The sequence below is a fragment of the Sinohyriopsis cumingii genome, chromosome 3 (assembly GCF_028554795.1).
Source record: "Sinohyriopsis cumingii isolate HCF-2022 chromosome 3, ASM2855479v2, whole genome shotgun sequence".
Taxonomy (NCBI): Eukaryota; Metazoa; Mollusca; class Bivalvia; order Unionida; family Unionidae; genus Sinohyriopsis; species Sinohyriopsis cumingii.
The window spans coordinates 6,727,427-6,747,149 of record NC_142963.1 but is presented as its reverse complement, the minus strand read 5'-3'; the positions used below and the strand labels follow the sequence as shown (position 1 = coordinate 6,747,149).

General features: G+C 41.3%; 1 protein-coding gene across 1 annotated transcript in view; it reads right to left on the bottom strand.

The window, feature by feature from the left end:
• The window catches only part of LOC149802422 (equilibrative nucleobase transporter 1-like), a 234,691-nt gene that overhangs the window by 11,974 nt on the left and 202,994 nt on the right, over positions 1-19,723 (bottom strand). The window contains exons 9-11 of the mRNA XM_089951629.1: positions 16,872-16,973; positions 16,240-16,429; positions 15,079-15,199 (exon numbers count right to left, since the gene is read on the bottom strand). Coding sequence (XP_089807755.1) covers positions 15,079-15,199; positions 16,240-16,429; positions 16,872-16,973 — 413 coding nt within the window. The remainder of the gene's footprint in view (positions 1-15,078; positions 15,200-16,239; positions 16,430-16,871; positions 16,974-19,723) is intronic.

Here is a 19,723-nt window from a genome sequence, read left to right as displayed (position 1 = left end):
AGCACCAAAAAGAGCCTCGTCCAAATTCACAACCCTGAAGACCAGATGTGTTTAGCCCGTGCCATCGTGGTGGGACGAACCTATGCGAACAAGAACGACACGGTAGAATGGAAAAGTACCTGGAAAAATATTCAATAATCCGACCGAGCCAAACAACGAAATGAAGCAGAACTCCTGTTACAAGAAACCGGACTGTCCAAAGACACACCCTGTGGCATTCCTGAGATGCAAAAATTGCAAGATGCCCTAGCTCCATGATACACCTTGAAAGTGCACCCTCAAGAAGTGCGCGGACCTCTGTTGTTTCGAGGGAAAGTCTTTAAGGACGGAAAATACATTCATGTCTATTATCACGATGACCATTTCGATACCATTACCAGTATCACTGCATTCCTGGGATACGGTTATTACTGTGAGAAATGTGACTATGGCTATAACAATCGAGAGCAACACAAGCATTACGGATCGAAATGCTTAGGATGTTTGGCCTCTCCACCCTGTCTGAGCGAAGGACCAGTGATTTGTTCAACTTGTCTGCGCACGTTTGTCAGCCCTACCTGTTACCAACAACATTTGAAAACACAAGGTTCACAGAAGAAATGCGCTTGTCAACTGCTGCGGTTGTGCCCCGCGTGTGGACAAGGCATACGTACCAATAGTGCCAAGGCACACGTATGTTCAGGAAAGAAAAAATGTCACATTTGTCACCACATCGTGGACTTGGAACACGAATGTTACGTGCAAAAATACCAACCCCAACAAGAGAAAGAGGATGGACACTAGAAGAAAGGCAATTCATCTTTTTTGATTTCGTTGCATGCAAGAGACCGTCATTCACATTCCTAATTTCTGCGTGGCTCATCGAGCGTGCGAGAAGTGCATTCAAGAACCTATTGTGAGTCATTGCCCTCAATGCAGCAAGATTCCTGGAGGGCGTGAAAAAATCTTTCGGGGACCGAACACGCTAGCCGATTTCGCTCGATGGGTCTTAGACCCCATCGACAAGACATGGAGCCAAGAGGACTTCGAACGTTACCGAGATTGTCATCGTCATGCCACGGTGATGGCTCACAATTTCTCTGAATACGATGGACAGTTCCTTTTGAGATACTATACGGATCAAGGCACCGAGCGTCCTAAAGCCACTTTGAACGGAGCCAAAATCATTTTCATGCAAGTGGGACATGTACAGTTTAAAAATTCGATGAGTTACTTGGCCATGCCTTTGAGTCGAATGCCTAAAACGTTTGGAATGACAGAAATGGCTAAAGGGTACTTTCCACACTTTTTCAATACGGAAGCCAACCAACACGCCGTTCTACCCCATTTGCCTGAGGCTCACTATTACGACCTCGACAACATGCGTACCGAACAACGAAAAGCTTTCTACGCTTGCTTCCAGGCTCACGCCTCGGACCCTTTCGACTTTCAGGAAGAAATGCTAAAGTATTGTCGTTCCGACGTGGACATTTTACGGCTTTGCTGTGGAAAATTTCGAGAACTGTTCATAGAACACGGAGGGGTCGATCCATTGAAAGAAGCTTGCACCATTGCCAAAACGTGTTCCTTAGTGTACTGCCAACGATTCATGCCTGAAAACACCGTGGCTGTCATCAGTCCTCAAACGACCAGCTATGTCAAACGTCAATACTCGGTCAAAGCCCTACGTTGGTTACATTACTTGTGCGACAAGGAAGACAAATGGATTCGGCATGCCCGCAACGGAGGGGGCGAAAAGACCATCGGAACGCATTCGGTCAACGGCTGGGACTTAGAAAACCCCAAGATCGTGTACGAATTTAACGGTTGCTTATTTCATGGATGCCCCGTCTGTTACCCTGACCGCAGCACTAAAAATCAGTTTTTACAACGAACCATGGAAGACTTGTACCAGGACACTTGTCAGCGACGCCTAAAGTTAGAACAGGAAGGATACCAAGTGGTGGAAATGTGGGAACACGAATACGATTACCGTTTGAAAACCGATCCCGAGTTTAAACGTCTCGTGGAATGTTACCAGTTCATGGACCCCCTGAACCCGAGGGATAGTTTGTGCGGAGGAAGGACCAATGCCAGAGAAAGGAGAAGAAATGAAATACTTGGACGTGTGTTCGCTGTATCCCTACGTGTGCAAATATTGTCGCTTTCCTGCAGGGCACCCATAATTGTTGACGGAACACATCGACCTGAAAAACATTCGACAATACGAAGGTCTGATCAAGTGCAAAATTTGCCTCCCACGGACTTGTACCATCCCGTCTTACCTCACCATTGCCAAGGCAAACTGATGTTTCCTTTGTGCCGTACTTGTGCCGAAACGTGCAACCAAGACCAGACTTGTCAGCACACCCAGGAAGAACGGGCTTTGACGGGAACCTGGGTCAGCGTAGAATTGTTCAAAGCTCTGGACATGGGATACCAACTGTTAGAAGTGTACGAAATTTGTGACTTTCCCAAGACAGAACAATACCACAAGGGTGACCCCACGCAGAAAGGCATTTTCGCAGACTACGTGGATGCCTTTTTGAAACTGAAGCAAGAAGCCAGCGGCTATCCGTCCTGGTGTCACACTCCCGAAGACCAAAAGACATTCAAAGAGAAATACTGGGCACAAGAAGGCATCACTTTAGATCACATCGAGAAAAACGAAGGCAGGCGATCGTTTGCCAAAGTGATGTTAAATTGCTTGTGGGGTAAAATGGCACAACGACCGTGTTTACCCAAGACGGAATATTTGACAGAACCCTTCTCGCTACTTCCAGATGATTCACGACAAAACTAAATTTATGAAACACGTGGACGTCGTTCGCGAAGATTTGATTTTAGTGAATTACGAAGAAGATCTGGACTTTGTACAAGACGACCCCTTTGGAAATGTCATTATTGCGGCTTACGTGACAGCTCATGCTCGCTTAAAATTGTACGAAGCTTTAGAGATGTTAGGGAAACGTGTCCTATACTTTGACACGGACAGTTGCATTTACATCCATCACCCGAGTCAACAGCACCCTGACATCGAAGGAGACCGTTTAGGGGCCTGGACAGACGAGCACCCCGACGACAAGATTCTAAGTTTCGCCAGTGGCGGTCCTAAAAAATACGGCTACGAATACCGGGACCCACAAGGAGAAGTGCACACGACGTGTAAAGTGAAAGGATTGACTCTGAATTATCGTACCAGTCGAGTGGTCAACTTTGGGGTATTGAAAGAAGCCTATCAGTCTGGAAAAGATGAACACTTTAAAGTGACCACCTATCAACCCAACAAGATTGTACGTTTACCCACTCACAACATTCTCAGTCGACCTTTGGAAAAAGTATCAAATCGTGTACCAGAAGCGAGTGCGACTTCCCAATCATTTCACCTTGCCGTATGGACACGCCGGTATTGGTCTGTATATAAAAAGGAACCCTAGGCAAGATCGACAGTTCATTGTGTCTACCAAGACCAAGTGAACAAGATGAATACTTTCAGAGAAACACAAAACAAGTTTAGAAAGGCACAATTCAAGTTTGGGGCTTCTGAACTGGAATGCGATTGTGAGTCTTGCGATGGGAACGATGCTTTACGCTGTGACCTTAGCGATGCCGTAAAGCATCATGGGAACTTTGTTCTCACTACCCCTATCATGAAAAGTGATGCTGTGCGTGTCAAACCTGAGGGATGCGAAAGCGATGCTGCTCGTTCTCTTGGACACTTTACTGGGTTTCATTTTAAAGGTGGATGTTCACCTTCACGTCTACCCCTCTACGGATGTCATCCAGCCCTGAGCAAACTCCTGTCCATGTCACCCAACCCTCATCGAAACGAACCTATGAAAGACGAATATTCGTTCCCTGTGCGTTTGTCGGAATTGCTGGGACTTTGAAAATCGTCTTCAATCGTTCAAAGGAAAATGGCCAAATTATCTGGGAGGACCAACCCCCGAAGAATTAGGCAGAGCCGGATTGTTCTACTTGGGCGATAAAGTCAAGTGCTTCAGTTGCGGTGTGTCGCTTCACCACTGGGAACCGCAAGATTAGGCCTACGAAGAACATGCTCCATGGTCACCTAATTGTCTTTACTTACCCTTAGTGGGACCGAGACATTGAAGTAATTACCATGTCGTTGACGAAGAAGAAACCAGATTGGTTAGGAGTCAAATGTTGGACATCACCGAGACCAGTATTTAAACTTCATTTCAAAAACGATATTGAATCATTACCTAAAGAACTACAAGAGAAGATTTACAAGGAAGTTTGGCAAGGGTTTGCCAGAGTGAAATCTCAATGGGTGACTGTAGAACTTTTGTGCCGAGAAGTTCACAAGAGGAAAGTGAAAAAAGTCAACCAGTGTGTTAGATTTCTTTGGGTCAAGTGTGCATTCGTCCTATTGTATTACTCTAGACCGTTTACATCAAAAGAGTTCAGTGACATTCTTGGACGTTACCATGAATGGCAATGGTCAGAAATTACTCACTATGTGGATTACTTTTGCTCTAGGAGAAGATTGTGAATTGTACGGACTGACCTATTCATGGATACTTTACAAGAGAACATTCGTGCTTTGCCTGTGGAGTTGAGAGAACACATTTACCGTGAGCTGGTCAAAATACAAGTGAAACGTAAAGAACAGTTGCATCCGTTACATCACCAGATATTTAACCACTGGTACCTGAATGGTATAAAAGGACTGATTCGTCAGAAATTGTTTCAGTGGTCAGACCTTGTTGAACACTTTCAATTAGTGAATGAACTAAACGTTCGTAATTTTGGTTACTTCGAGATTCACCTAGAGCAACGTACCTCATGTAGAGACTGTAAGAACATTACACGCTGTCCCTAGGACATCTTGGCTACCCAAAACATGTTCTAGAGAGACTTGTTTATATTCCACTTTGATCGTTTTGATGTATTTTTTATTCCTGTACATAACTATTTGGCTTTTATGTACTTTTGCCTTTCGTGTTGTTCATATTTGAAACATTCAATAAACGTGTCCTGGAAAAAGTATATAAACTCTCGTCTTGTTTGTTTTCGTGTCACAAGTGACATTCCTAACACTATGGCTACTTCTGCTGTCTCTGCTCCCTCTTCCTCTACTGTCAAAGTCATCGACGAACACTTAGATCGTGCCAGTTGGGAGGCTTTGTATCTTCGCCATCCCTTTAACATGCTCATTGCTGGACCTAGCGGTTCAGGCAAAACCGAATTCGACTAGTCGCAATAGAGGCACTTCGGCCAGGACGCAACCTTACACTCGCAAACCTCGACGAGCAACGGCGGTGACCGCGTCCCGGTAGCTTCAGGTTCATTCACTTCTGCGTTGATGTCACCAAGAACTGAAGAGTACTTGGAGACGTTGATTACACTAAGAACTTCTCCGTTGATGACCCCAAGAACTTCCCCAGTGGCAGGACCCTCCAATTTAGTGGCAGTGGCTGCTGCTCACAAAGTACCTGCTCCCAAAATCAAAGTTCAAGAAAGATCGGGCATGTTACAAAGTTTACTGGATTTGTCCAAGCAAGAACTGGCTCGATTTAGTCCGTTGCGTACCCCTGCACGACGTGTCATGCCTGTCCTGAAGTTGATACGACGTAAAGACAATCAGTGGCGACGCATTCCAGTATAAAAAAAGACCTGTGGCTAAGAAGGGGTATCAGTGTTTTTGGTGCTGAAGACTCAAAGATGTCACCCTCCAGAAAACATCCCTCTTCTAAAACCCAAGGAAAGAAAAGGAAAGGACTGCCTCCTCGTTTAGTCAAACATGGGGACATGTTATCTGTCCTGTCCAAAGCTTCTCCACCCCTAAGAAAAAAACTCATTCAATCAGCCCCCAAAGAGGTCATCGATACCGTGTGCGAATGATGTTTGAACGTCTTGAAAGGCACGATCCCTTTGTCCAAACACCAGAAACAATGCTTAGGCAAACATCGTCACGTTCTTCGCCAAATGGTTCAAAAGAAAATTCCCATTCGTCAAAAGAAGAAGATGTTGATCCAACGTGGAGGCATTTTACCCCTCTTGTTAGGTCCATTGCTGAAAGGAGTCTTGGGAGCCATGTTGGGAGGACTGATGGGAGCAAGATAAAAAGGCCCTCTGAAGTCTCATGATCTCAGAATCGACACCTGACAACCCCATGGAAGGACGAAAACTAGCTTTAGTGCCTTACAAACGATGGATGGAATACCATCGTTGGCAAGAAAAACGCACCCCGCATTTACCTCCCAATCCCCATTTGAGCGAGATGTCCCAGTTACAACACGAATTGCAGTCCTTGATGGATCGCCAAGATTTGTCCGAACAGAAAAATCGCAAAAATACGGTCAGCTCTTGCAACGACTGCAACTCTTTCACCAGAAAGCCTCAGACGAAACAGCTCTTCCCACTCTGAAAGATTTTAAGACCTTGATGAAAAGTCCAGCACCATCATCAGTACCACCACTACCAGTGACAAAGACAGAAAAAGGAGAAGAAGAAGAAGAAGGGTTTCAAACTCCACCAGATAAAGTACGCAAGTTAACAACACCACCTACCTCCAGAATTGGATGGATTAAAAAGATGATGACCACCCCTTCTTCATCACAAGAAAAAAAGAAAGTGAAGACAGAAGTGAAGACAGAAGTGAAACAAGAACCGATATCCCCTGTTCTGACATCCTCCTCCTCGACACCTATTGCCGGTCGCACACGCAAAGCATTACAATCCAAGAAAGTACCCCAAGAGAAAAAGAGTAGCCTCCTCCAAGAGTGGGTGCCTTATTAACACACAAACACAACAAATGGAAAAAGTGTTAGCCAGCATTTATTACGATCCCTCGCATCCTGCAGGTTACGCAGGAGTTCAAAAATTGTATCGTGCTGCCAAAACGCGACTGAAAAGTCTCCGTTTACCTCAAGTGCAACGATGGTTACAAGAACAAGCTACCTACACTTTACACAAACCCATTCGACGCAAGTTTGCCAGAAGTCGCACCCGAGTGGAAGGCATCGATCATTAATGGCAAGCCGATTTAGCCGATGTCTCTCATTTGGCCAGCTACAATCGTGGCTACAAATATTTGTTTTGTGTCATCGACGTCTTTTCTAAATTTGCCTGGGTCGTGCCCTTGACTTCCAAATCGAGCAGTGAGTTAGTGCGAGCCCTGCAACGAGTGTTGAAACAAAGCGGTCGTCACCCTCTTCGATGGCAAACGGACAAAGGCACCGAATTTCTGAACCAAGCGTTCCAAAAAGAATTAAAGAAACGTGACATTCATTTTTTTACCACCGAGAATCCTGAAACCAAAGCCAGCATCGTGGAACGTTTTCAACGCACTTTGAAAGAACGCATGTGGAAATATTTTACGCATCACCACGTTCTGAAGTACATCGACATCTTACCGCACCTGGTGCAAGCGTACAACCAATCTTACCATCGAAGCATCGGACGTGCCCCGCAAGAAGTGACTCCCGACAACGAAGTGTTTGGTGTTTGAGCGCCTGTTTGGTACGTCGCCGACAAGGGTTGTCCCCTAGAAAAGTGGAGTGTTGACCGTAGGAGGTTGGGTGCGCATTGGCAAAACCAAACGCACTTTCGACAAAGGTTACTTACCTAACTGGACTACCGAATTGTTTCATGTCACTGGACGAGTGCATGGCCGTGATCCTGCCGTCTATAAATTAGAAGACATGAACAGAGAAGTGTTCAAAGGAACGTTTTATTTGCCCGAATTACAACGTGTCACCAAAAAAGAAGACGACGTGTACGACATCGAAAGCATTCTCGAACGCAGAACCCGTAAAGCGGGCAAACGACGTGTCAAAGAAGTCACAGTACGTTGGAGAGGATATCCACCCAGTTTTGATTCTTGGATCGACGCTTCGCAAGTCATCGACTATAAAAAGAAGTGACCATCATGCCCTTTCACACAGACGCAGCTACGTCGACCACTCCTTCACTTAGTTCTTCTCTGCAAGATTTACAAAAACAACCTTTGTGGTTATGGTGTGGAGAACGTGTGCCTAAAACGCAAATCGTCTTTTTCTGCCAAATCTTCGTGGTGTATTGTGTTATCGGGGCAGCCATCGCCAATTTACGTTTTTAACAAGGAGACAAACAATTGTGGACCATTTTATTGAGCAGTTGCATCGGTTACCTGCTTCCCAATCCCTCCCTGAAATTCTCTTTCAACGGGAACCAGGGGAACCTTGTGTCCAGTGCCAGTGTCAGTCACCACTCCAATAACAACAACAACCCTATTTTGGGCGGGGAGACGCCTCTGACGTCCAGTAACCCCTCGGACAGCCACAGAACTCTGGAATTATGAGTTACCAAAACCAATTTTACTTAACCTTACCCAGTGACAGTTCCATGGAGGTGTTTCCCAAGAACACGTTGTGCTGTTACACGGCCAAATTACCTCAGACCATCCCATTAGATCACGAAGCCCATTGGGAAGTGGCTTTAGTAGAAATCATTCACCCGACCCAAGTCCTCAATGTCCTTCCCAATCAAAACTTTTTTGATGTGGAAGTTCATGACGAACAATTGCAACAGTACTTGGATACCTATGGCAAATATGACAAGAAAACCCCTGGCACAAAAAATCAAAAGTACACCACCTATCACTTGTTCGTTCCACCAGGCTATTATTTTAGTGGTCAACATTTGGTCAGCACCATTGCCTCCAGATTTAATGTTGTGTTTCTGAAAGCTTTGGAAAGTGTCAAAAAAGTGTCACCAAAGCAGCTTGTCGCTTCTTGATGAAATTTGACGGGAGTAAAATCGTGTCCATTTTATTTTGTCGTGAATTGTTTGACATGTTCGGTGGAGACATGGACATGAGAATGGCCATGCTAAAAAAAAACGAATTACCAATCATTTACGACAACGAGTCTTTTAGCAAGTTATTTCGTGCCCCGGTAGAACTGAACCAAGGACTGAAATTGGTGTTTGTGTACTCCGATGTGGTGGAGTACAACGTGGTGAGACACACCTCTGTGCCGTTACTGCGTGTCATTCCTTTCAAAGTGGATTATGCCACGACCGCTGACGAGGAAGGTGGAAACACTTACCACGTTCACCGCGAATTTGTACATCCTCACTATTTGCCTGTCAGCAAGTCTTATTTGGATACGGTCAACATTGCTATGAAAGGAGATCTGGGACAAAATATTCCATTCACCAAAGGAAAAGTCACGGTGAAACTCCATTTTCGAAAACGGTTCTCTCACGACTCGTAAGTCATGTATTCAGTGTACCGAGGGGTTGCTCGACAGCGAGGACACGGTTTAGGAGATATGTTAAAATCGGCCTTTCGTTCGGTGGCCCCGGTGTTGAAACCGATGATGACACGCCGATTGCACGCCTTGAAAGATGCGGCATTGACACAAGGCAAAGAATTTCTCCAAAATGTCATCATTGACAAACAAAACCCTAAAGAAGCCTTCATGAGGGCAGGCAAAAATGTCTTGCTGCAAACGGGCAAAGACCTTTTAGGCCGAGGAGACACACCTATAAATGCCCTACACGCTACCGAGTCAGGCATTCAGCAAGGACAAGGCAGAAAAAGACGACGAAGAAAACACCCTTTCACCAGACTTCACACGTCTAAAGCTAGAAAGGCAAAGAAAAGAAGAACCGTTCGAGACTTAGACGTTTTCGATTATTGTAAAACAGAAAAAAATGATGTAACGAGAGTCTTGCGCCTGTTCCAAGTCGGAACTGGATCTGTTTGCCATGCCCCCCACCATGATGACCATGCAAGAATCCCAGTGGGTGGAATTTCACCCCGTCTCCTCTTTGACGGATTCCGCTCCCATCGAGTTTGAAATCAAAGGACAGCCCGAAGATTACATCGATCTGAATAGCAGTTACCTGTATTTGAAAGTGAAAGTGATCAAAACGGACAACATCAATCCAGGGGGCGATGCTAGAGTAGCTCCCGTCAACAATTTCATGCATTCCTTGTTCAGCGAAGTGGACTTGTACTTGAATAACAAACTGGTCAGCAGCAGCATGGATACTTACCCATATCGTGCCTACCTGGAAAATCTCTTGACGTACGGAAAAGAAGCCAAGAATACTCATCTGGATGCTTGCGTGGTATGGAAACCTGACACGGCATGTGTAGGCACGTTTAGCGACACAGTCCTGACAGAAGATGACAATCCTCACAGTGTGGGATTTAACGACCGTCGTAAGAAAATTCTGCAAGGGCGAAGTTTAGAACTGATGGATCGTTTGCATTTGGACATGTGGTTACAAGAAAAGTATTTGCTCAACGAGGTGGATATCCGTCTGAGACTGAATCGTAGCAGTGCCGCTTTCCATTTGATGGCCCATGCCAATGAATACAAAACTATCATTCAAGAAGCCCGACTTTACGTGCGTCGTGTGGAAGTGTAACCTAAAGTGGGAAACGACGTCAGTCAGACGTTGAGCAGAACGACCGCCAAGTATCCGATACGACGCGTAGAAGTGAAAACGTTCACCATTCCCGCTGGACAGCGATCCATGATTGAAGATCATCTGTTCCAAGGACAGTTAATCAAGCGTTTGATTGTTGGTATCGTCAGGAATTCAGCCTTCAACGGAACCCACGATCAAAATCCTTTTGAGTTTCAACATTACAATGTGTCCAAGATCGAAGTCAGTCGCGACGGCAAGACCTTGTGTACCCGACCCTTTGAGCCCAACTTTGGTGTCGCGAAGAATTATTTGAGGTCGTACTTGTCCCTGGACGAAGCCACGGGACAGTTAGGAACCAACACCAGTCACGGTATTTCGTACGACGATTATGTAGGAGGCTATGCTTTGTGGGGTTTTGATTTCACTCCAGACCAATGAAGCGACGAGGGACATTTCCACCTATAAAATCGGGCCAGATTCGTGTGGAACTTCAGTTTGCAAATCCACCTCCAGATCACACAGTGAACGTCCTCCTGTATGCAGAATTTGACAATACCATAGAAATCAACAGTTTGAAAGAAGTTATTCTAGACTACTAGAAGCCATGGAAGACTGTTATCCGTCTTTGCCTAGTGGAGAAACTTTGAAGATGGAATGTGAGGAGACCGGGGAAGAAGAATCTCAAGACAAAGACGAAGAAGTTATCATGATGAAGTCAAGATGGCCAGAACAAGAAGCCCATTTTGTCTCCTGTTTTGCCAAATACGTGGTCGAAAAAATGACGAAATTGATCAAGAAAGATTGCTATCGATGCCAAAACGATCATCCCAGTCAAATTCAACACGATAAATGCCTGATGCTGAGTCAAGAAGAAAAATTGAACGAGTATCTGGACGAAGCTTGGAGTCTCATCTCGGACGAAATCGTGTTGCATCAGTGGTAGAAAGACTTGCGTGAACATTCTTGTCCACCATTAACCACTCAAGAGATCCATCGTATCGAAGCTCTCCTGAATCAGAGTGGGGAGACGAAGCGAAGAAATGGTTATTTGTCAGACATTTTCAAGCAAAAAGTCAGGATCGTATTGATGACTTATTATTACCTGTGAAGAAGAAAAAATTCACACAAAACATGGATACCTGGGAACTTTATTACCTTTTGAACCACAGTTCGTACACGGCTTCTTGGAATCCTGTCGTCTGTGCTAAAGATGAACTCCCTCATCGCAAACCTCAAGACCATCTAGCTTATGTGATCAACACGGACGATAGTCATCTCCCAGGAACCCACTGGGTAGCCGTCTACTTTCCTCAAGAAGGATGTGTGGAATATTTTGATTCGTACGGATTGCCTCCTTTGGAAGACGATATCATCGACTTTATGAGAAGAAATGCTCAGACCACCCGATTCAATAATGTGAAATTACAAGGCACAGATTCCTTGGTGTGTGGACAATATTGTGTGTATTTTCTGCATCATCGCAGCCTGGGTTATTCCTTAGAACATTTAGTGACTCATTTTGATCCTCGTTCTTCTTCTAGAAACGATGTGAAAGTAGATCAATGGTTTTGTGACCATTATGCTTATCTTTTGTCTCAAGCTAGGAAACGTAGTGTCCATGAATGGCCTAATGGCTTCCAACAGTGGAAATCACAATTTTATTCACAACGTTGTCAACCCTGTTTAAAGTAGAGTGATAACTGAAAAAAATGTTTGTAATTAGAAAAAAATGTTTGATGTTATATTGTTGAATTATTATTAAAAATGTTATAGTTGTTTGTTAGTATTAAGTGATTATGAATAAAATATGTTGTGTTTTGAAAAAAATGCCTTTCTCTTTTGTTTGGCTGTAAGAATTTTGATTCATGCTCTTTGACTTCTTACTATCCCTCTCATGGCACTCATTGAACGTTGCGGCTCGAAAACCGTAGACGGATGTTTTCCTTCACGTCCGCATTTTGACTTTAAGAACCGGGGAAGTTTCCAGTCTAACCATCCATTGTCGACTCATCCTCCTACGAAGATGTGCTCCAAACTAGCTAAGCTAAACGAAGCCTACGTGAATTTGCATAGGGTCAGACACAGTCTGATACCGAAGCCAGAAGAGATAGAGAATGTGAGGATGCTGAAAGTCACTGAAGACCTGATAGAAGAGCTCTTCAGAGAAGAAGTGAACAGGGAGAAAAAAGAATGGACAGAGAAGTACAGACTTCAGAAACAGCAGAGAGAGGAGCAACAGCAGCAGCAGCAGCAGCAACCTGAACCTGACAGAGGCTTTGTCGATTGTCGCATCGACACCAAAGAGTTCTTCTTCTCTTTCCGAAGAAGCAGACCTATCGTCAGAAAGTCTATCGTCAGAGGACATCGCATTCTTAGAAACTAAAAGATTGCCATAGCAAACAAAAAAACCCAACCCTTTTCAGAGCTACCCAATACTCTAGAAAAGAAATAACAATTGATTTGCCAATGTGTGTATGTAGAGTAGTGTGAATATAAACACTGACTCTTTTTAATAGTGTGAGTGTATGTGTTTGTGTATATGATTGTGTGTTTGTAAGTGTTCACGTAAGTTTGTGTGGATAGTAGATCATGGTCATGTTTTTTTTTTGCTGTTTGACGTGTGGGGAGAGTAGATTTAGGGTTTGATTGCTTTGCGTATGTGGATGGTATAATGAAGTGATTAATGAAAATTTTAAATTAGTAATGGGTAGTATAAAAAAGTGAGTGAGTGTTTCTTTTAGGTCGGCGCGTTGTTTGGTCATGATCTAGGTAATATCAATTTTGTTTTAGGGGATGTTTTCCTTCACGTCCGCGCTTTTAGTGTAAATTGAAAATCGCTGGCAGCCTAGCTACCCTGTTCATTCGTTAACAAGACAATGAATACCAGAATTGTAAAGCTTCGAGAACTCCAGATGCACCTGGAATATGCTAGGCGCATACTAAATGAACTGGCCGCGGAGGCCATTGTCGAAGAGGGAAGGATGAAAGTGGAGGAGGAAAGAAGAAAAAAAGAAGAGGAGGAAAAGGAGAGAGGAAATTTCAGAATCCCAGAGACAGAAAATTGGGATTCTGAAGCCACTTATCCAGCCTCTGCTCTCCCCCCAAAAAGAGTGAAAAGAGACTGGGGAAGAAGATGTGTGTGTGGTGCCAGGCCTGGAAGGTGCCATCATTAACCAGGTGCCATGGAGTTCAAAAACAAACAACCCTTTTCAGGGCTACCCAATACTCTAGAAAAGAAATAGTAATCGATTTGCCAATGTGTGTATGTAGAGTAGTGTGAATATAAACACTGACTCTTTTTTTCTTGTGTGTGTGTGTGTGTGTGTGTTTGTAAGCGCTCACGTACGTTTGTGTGGATAGTAGATTTGGGTTTAATTTTAATTCTTTGCGTGTGTGAATAGTAGATTAGGGGTTTGTTTATTGATGCTTCACGTATGTGGATAGTCGATCATATGAAATGAGAAAAGTAGGGGATGTTTTCCTTCACGTCCGCGCTTTAACTATAAAACTAACAGTGTTTGCCATTGGAGCCCATTCCACGGAATAAGCAAACAAAAAGATGCCAGCAGCTTCAGCTTTGTATAACAACCTTATGGGAAGTTGGTACTGGATGGTGGATGGATTGAATGTAGCAGAAAGGCTTGAACAGGAATGGAGACATGCAGTGACAAAAGACTTCGTCTCAAGACAAGTAACCAGCCTCCACTTAGCAATCGATATTGTGAAAGAAATGATAGGGGATGAGGAGAAGAGAATCAGAGGTTTCATTAAGCCACCGTATGTGAAAGTGGGCAAGTTGAAAGAAGCCATAGTTTATGTGACGAGTGTAAGGTGTTTTTTAGAAGACATTGTAGAATGGACAGATTGGTCTTTTGTGAAGTGGGGCTTAGACAAGCTTAAGAAAGGGGAAGAAGTAATGAGGAAAGTGCTGACCGAAGAGGTCAACAACATCAAAGAAAAGTGGTCAAAGGAAAGAAAAGAAGAAGAAAATAGAAAGAAAAAGGAAGAACTAGAGAAACTAAACGCTAACTGGATGAAAATCCAACAGAAATTCCGAGCCATGGGTCACCCGGACTGGATACCGGAAACAGAAAAGAAGAAGAAGAAGAAAGGAATGATGGAAAAAATAAGGGGATGGATAAAGAAGCTAAGGAGTTAGAAGAAGAAGAAGAAACCCAAAGGCCCTTTTCAGGGCCACTCCAATTTCTCTAAAAGAGATCTACTTTTAATTGCCAACCCCCTTTTTTATTTTATTTTTTTATTTTAAAAAAAAAAAAATCCCATGTTAAATTTCCCTTGACGCTATACAGTCCCACCCTGTTTAAATTCCCTTGACGCTATACAGCCCCATATTCCCATGTTCAATTCCCCTTGACGCTCAACAGTCCCAAAATCTATTTCCCATATTAATTTCCCTTGACGCTAAACAGTCCCACGATTTTTCTCCATGTTAAATTTCCATTGACGCTAAACAGTCCCAGGGGTGTCTGTAATGCTAATTCCCATTGACGCTGAATCGTCCCCATTCACTACTATCTATATAATTGTAGAGATTGTTGATATATATTCTGTCCTAAAACCATTGCCAAATTACTGACATCCCCCTTCCGACAAGCAATCTACCTACCTGATGATCTACTTATTCGTCCATCTGTATATAAGTGAATCTATTTATATATTAATTTTGCTTATTGTTAGCAAACTTACATGGGTGAAGGCACTGTGATAACTTTGTGACCAGCTGTAAAGACCGAATTGCGCGAGACTGATCACTCCACCGCATGTGACCAGTACAGAGTACAAGGTTCCGAATGCTTGGGTAGGAAACCTGAAACGGAGGCGTTTATTCCATGATCATTGTATTTAGGGTCGTATTTTCCATACGTAACACATTCCCTGAACTTTAGTGTATTAATCCAGTCTCTATTTTAAATTCTCATAAGCCGCGATCATAATATTTCCCAAGCTATAAGATATGTATGATTAGATGCTTGTTACGGTGCGTTTTTGTCAACCCAAAGAAAAAAATCACCCGTGAAGGATTTTATCAAATCATCAAAGTCAAATATTATAAAAATGCAGAAAATGAGAAATATCACATACTAGGATAAACAAATACAATTTTAAAAGCAGCTTCAGACTGTTTGGCTCCTAGTAATTGTTTCAAAATAAATTACGGATCGGTGACCACGTGAATCGAGTCTTCTGTGAAACTAATGTGGCTGATGATTCTATTGCGTCCATCTTACACAAATGTGTCATTTGTTGGATGCAAGGGCTCTCACTATCGAGCGAATCAAACACATATGTGATACACATATGATTAAAGCCCTTTGTTCCAATATTTACAAGGACCCCAATGCAAGAGTTTGGGTAAAGCACAAATGCTATAAATCATCTCTAACCACCCAATGACGACACATCACGAAGGTCTAAGTTTACACTTGAATGGGCTTTCTTGTTTCACGTTTGTAGGAATTCTTAGTAAGTCTTTCCAAGCCGAATAATAGTACTTCACGCCATGCACAACAATAAACGTCATAAACATATAACACAAATAATTTGAACTAGCTCAAATTACTAAACTCGTGTACCTAAAAATATCCTGAGAATTTATTAAATTAAGAAATTAGGGACGGTCGACTTTACAGAACTATTCAATGCTACGATAATGCCAAGTGAATACCGTGCATTATGACGTATGCTCCTATACAGTAAACAAAAATAACAGCAACAAGAAACAAAACAAATTATTTGCTTAAAACAATGACATAAATCAAAGTTTAATTTTCATTCGTTGTTAGTGTTACCTTTGTCAGTATAATCTACCATGCAACGTATGGATGAAACCAAAAACATCGTACTTACATCTCCGCAATGAAGGCCAAAGCCACGCTAAATAGATAGGATCGGAAGATGGTAAAGACGATGAAGGAAGCGTATAAGACATTTTCATTTGGCACGAATACAAGAACAGACAGGATGGTTTGTAAAGTCGTGCACATTAGCATTGGGAGAAGTGCTGGGATCATTTTCCGTTTAATCTCAGAAATACAACCTGCAATTGTGAGCAAATGAAAACAAATTGCAAACGCGTAGAATTTGAGCAAGTGGCAGTGCTACACTTAATCTAGATGTTTTGAAAAACTTCCATGTTAATTTAACTTATGTTTCTACTGATGTATATTAGTGTACCATGCGTCAGTAAAACTGAAAGGGGAGGAGCTACGTTTATACGATTGCACGTTCTGCAGAACGAACTATGTATGAGAGAACGTATTCGGTTGGATAATTTTACTAACTTAAATTGGTCATTTCAGTTTGGAAATTGATATAACTAATCAATAACAAATCGATTCATTGCAGCATTCTTACACAAGTATATGCATTGCCTTAAAAATAGAGTCGTGCCATGTGTATTTCAATATTACATATCTAGAACACTGAATACATCTATTTTAACTGATTCGTGATAAAAATTATCCACAAAACATTCTCACTTGAATATCTTCTTTTCTCTTGGTCGTACATAAGGCCCGCACAGAGAGACGAGATCACACCACACGACATGGTGTAAGACAGGACATTTGTGAAGTAGCTGACTGCAATGAAATCATAGTAGAATATTTGATCAACGATAAAATAGACATGCAATACATATGCATATCTGCATCTAAAATTAAAACTTTTATACAACGCATCTTGAACTATTGTTGGAGACATAGATGCATGAATCAATAATCATTTTTAATTCATATGAAGTTTTAGATCATATCAATTTATATCAATGTTATGAAACATCAAATTCATTTTTGAGTTGTCGTCTACGTTTGGACTGGAAAATCCTTGATCATTTTCATGAAATAAAATGCAAAGAGTCTAAATGTCCGTCAATTGACCTACACTGATAAGACGACAACTCATTACCTTTCATTATTCTTAATTGCATATGAACTTAATGAAATGAACTGAACACAATTAATAGTGTCGTTCATTAAAGTAATTTTAATTCTAATCTGACTTAATGATGTATCAAACTTCTGTATTCATGACTATGTTTCAAACTCAGGGTATTTTTTTGTATTCACGACTATGTATCAAACTCAGGGTATTTTCTTTTGTATTCACGACTATGTATCAAACTCAGGGTATTCTCTTTTGTATTCACGACTATGTATAAAACCAGGGTATTTTCTTTTGTATTTACGACTATGTATCAAACTCAGGGTATTTTCTTTTGTATTCACTACTATGTATCTAACTCAGGGTATTTTATTTTGTATTCACTACTATATATCCAACTCAGGGTATTTTCTTTTGTATTCACTACTATGTATCAAACTCAGGGTATTTTCTTTTGTATTCACTACTATGTATAAAACCAGGGTATTTTCTTTTGTATTCACGACTATGTATCAAACTCAGGGTATTTTCTTTTGTATTCACTACTATATATCCAACTCAGGTATTTTCCTTTGTATTCACCACTATGTATCCAACTCAGGGTATTTTCTTTTGTATTCACGACTATGTATCAAACTCAGGGTATTTTCTTTTGTATTCACGACTATGCATCAAACTCAGGGTATTTTCTTTTGTATTCACGACTATGTATCAAACTCAGGGTATTTTCTTTTGTATTCACTACTATGTATAAAACCAGGGTATTTTCTTTTGTATTCACGACTATGTATCAACCTCAGGGTATTTTCTTTTGTATTCACTACTATATTCCTAACTCAGGGTATTTTCTTTTGTATTCAGTACTATATATCCAACTCAGGGTATTTTCTTTTGTATTCACTACTATGTATCAAACTCAGGGTATTTTATTTTGTATTCACTACTGCGTATCTAACTCAGGGTATTTTCTTTTGTATTCTCTACTATATATCCAACTCAGGGTATTTTCTTTTGTATTCACGACTATGTATCAAACTCAGGGTATTTTCTTTTGTATTCACGACTATGTATCAAACTCAGGGTATTTTCTTTTGTATTCACGACTATGTATCAAACTCAGGGTATTTCCTTTTGCATTCACTACTATGTATAAAACCAGCGTATTTTCTTTTGTATTCACGACTATGTATCAAACTCAGGGTATTTTCTTTTGTATTCACTACTATGTATCTAACTCAGGGTATTTTCTTTTGTATTCACGACTATGTATCAAACTCAGGGTATTCTCTTTTGTATTCACGACTATGTATCCAACTCAGGGTATTTTGTTTTGTATTCACTACTATGTATAAAACCAGGGTATTTTCTTTTGTATTCACGACTATGTATCAACCTAAGGGTATTTTCTTTTGTATTCACTACTATATTCCTAACTCAGGGTATTTTCTTTTGTATTCAGTACTATATATCCAACTCAGGGTATTTTCTTTTGTATTCACTACTATGTATCAAACTCATGGTATTTTCTTTTGTATTCACTACTATGTATAAAACCAGGGTATTTTCTTTTGTATTCACGACTATGTATCAAACTCAGGGTATTTTCTTTTGTATTCACTACTATGTATCTAACTCAGGGTATTTTCTTTTGTATTCACTACTATATATCCAACTCAGGGTATTTTCTTTTGTATTCACGACTATGTATCAAACTCAGGGTATTTTCTTTTGTATTCACTACTATATATCCAACTCAGGGTATTTTCTTTTCTATTCACTACTATGTATCAAACTCAGGGTATTTTCTTTTGTATTCACTACTATGTATAAAACCAGGGTATTTTCTTTTGTATTCACGACTATGTATCAAACTCAGGGTATTTTCTTTTGTATTCACTGCTATGTATCTAACTCAGGGTATTTTCTTTTGTATTCACTACTCTATATCCAACTCAGGGTATTTTCTTTTGTATTCACGACTATGTATAAAACCAGGGTATTTTCTTTTGTATTCACGACTATGTATCAAACTCAGGGTATTTTCTTTTGTATTCACTACTATATATCCAACTCAGGATATTTTCTTTTCTATTCACTACTATGTATCAAACTCAGGGTATTTTCTTTTGTATTCACTACTATGTATAAAACCAGGGTATTATCTTTTGTATTCACGACTATGTATCAAACTCAGGGTATTTTCTTTTGTATTCACTGCTATGTATCAAACTCAGGGTATTTTCTTTTGTATTCACTACTCTATATCCAACTCAGGGTATTTTCTTTCGTATTCACGACTATGTATCAAACTCAGGGTATTTTCTTTTGTATTCACGACTATGTATCAAACTCAGGGTATTTTCTTTTGTATTCACGACTATGTATCAAACTCAGGGTATTTTCTTTTGTATTCACGACTATGTATCAAACTCAGAGTATTTTGTTTTGT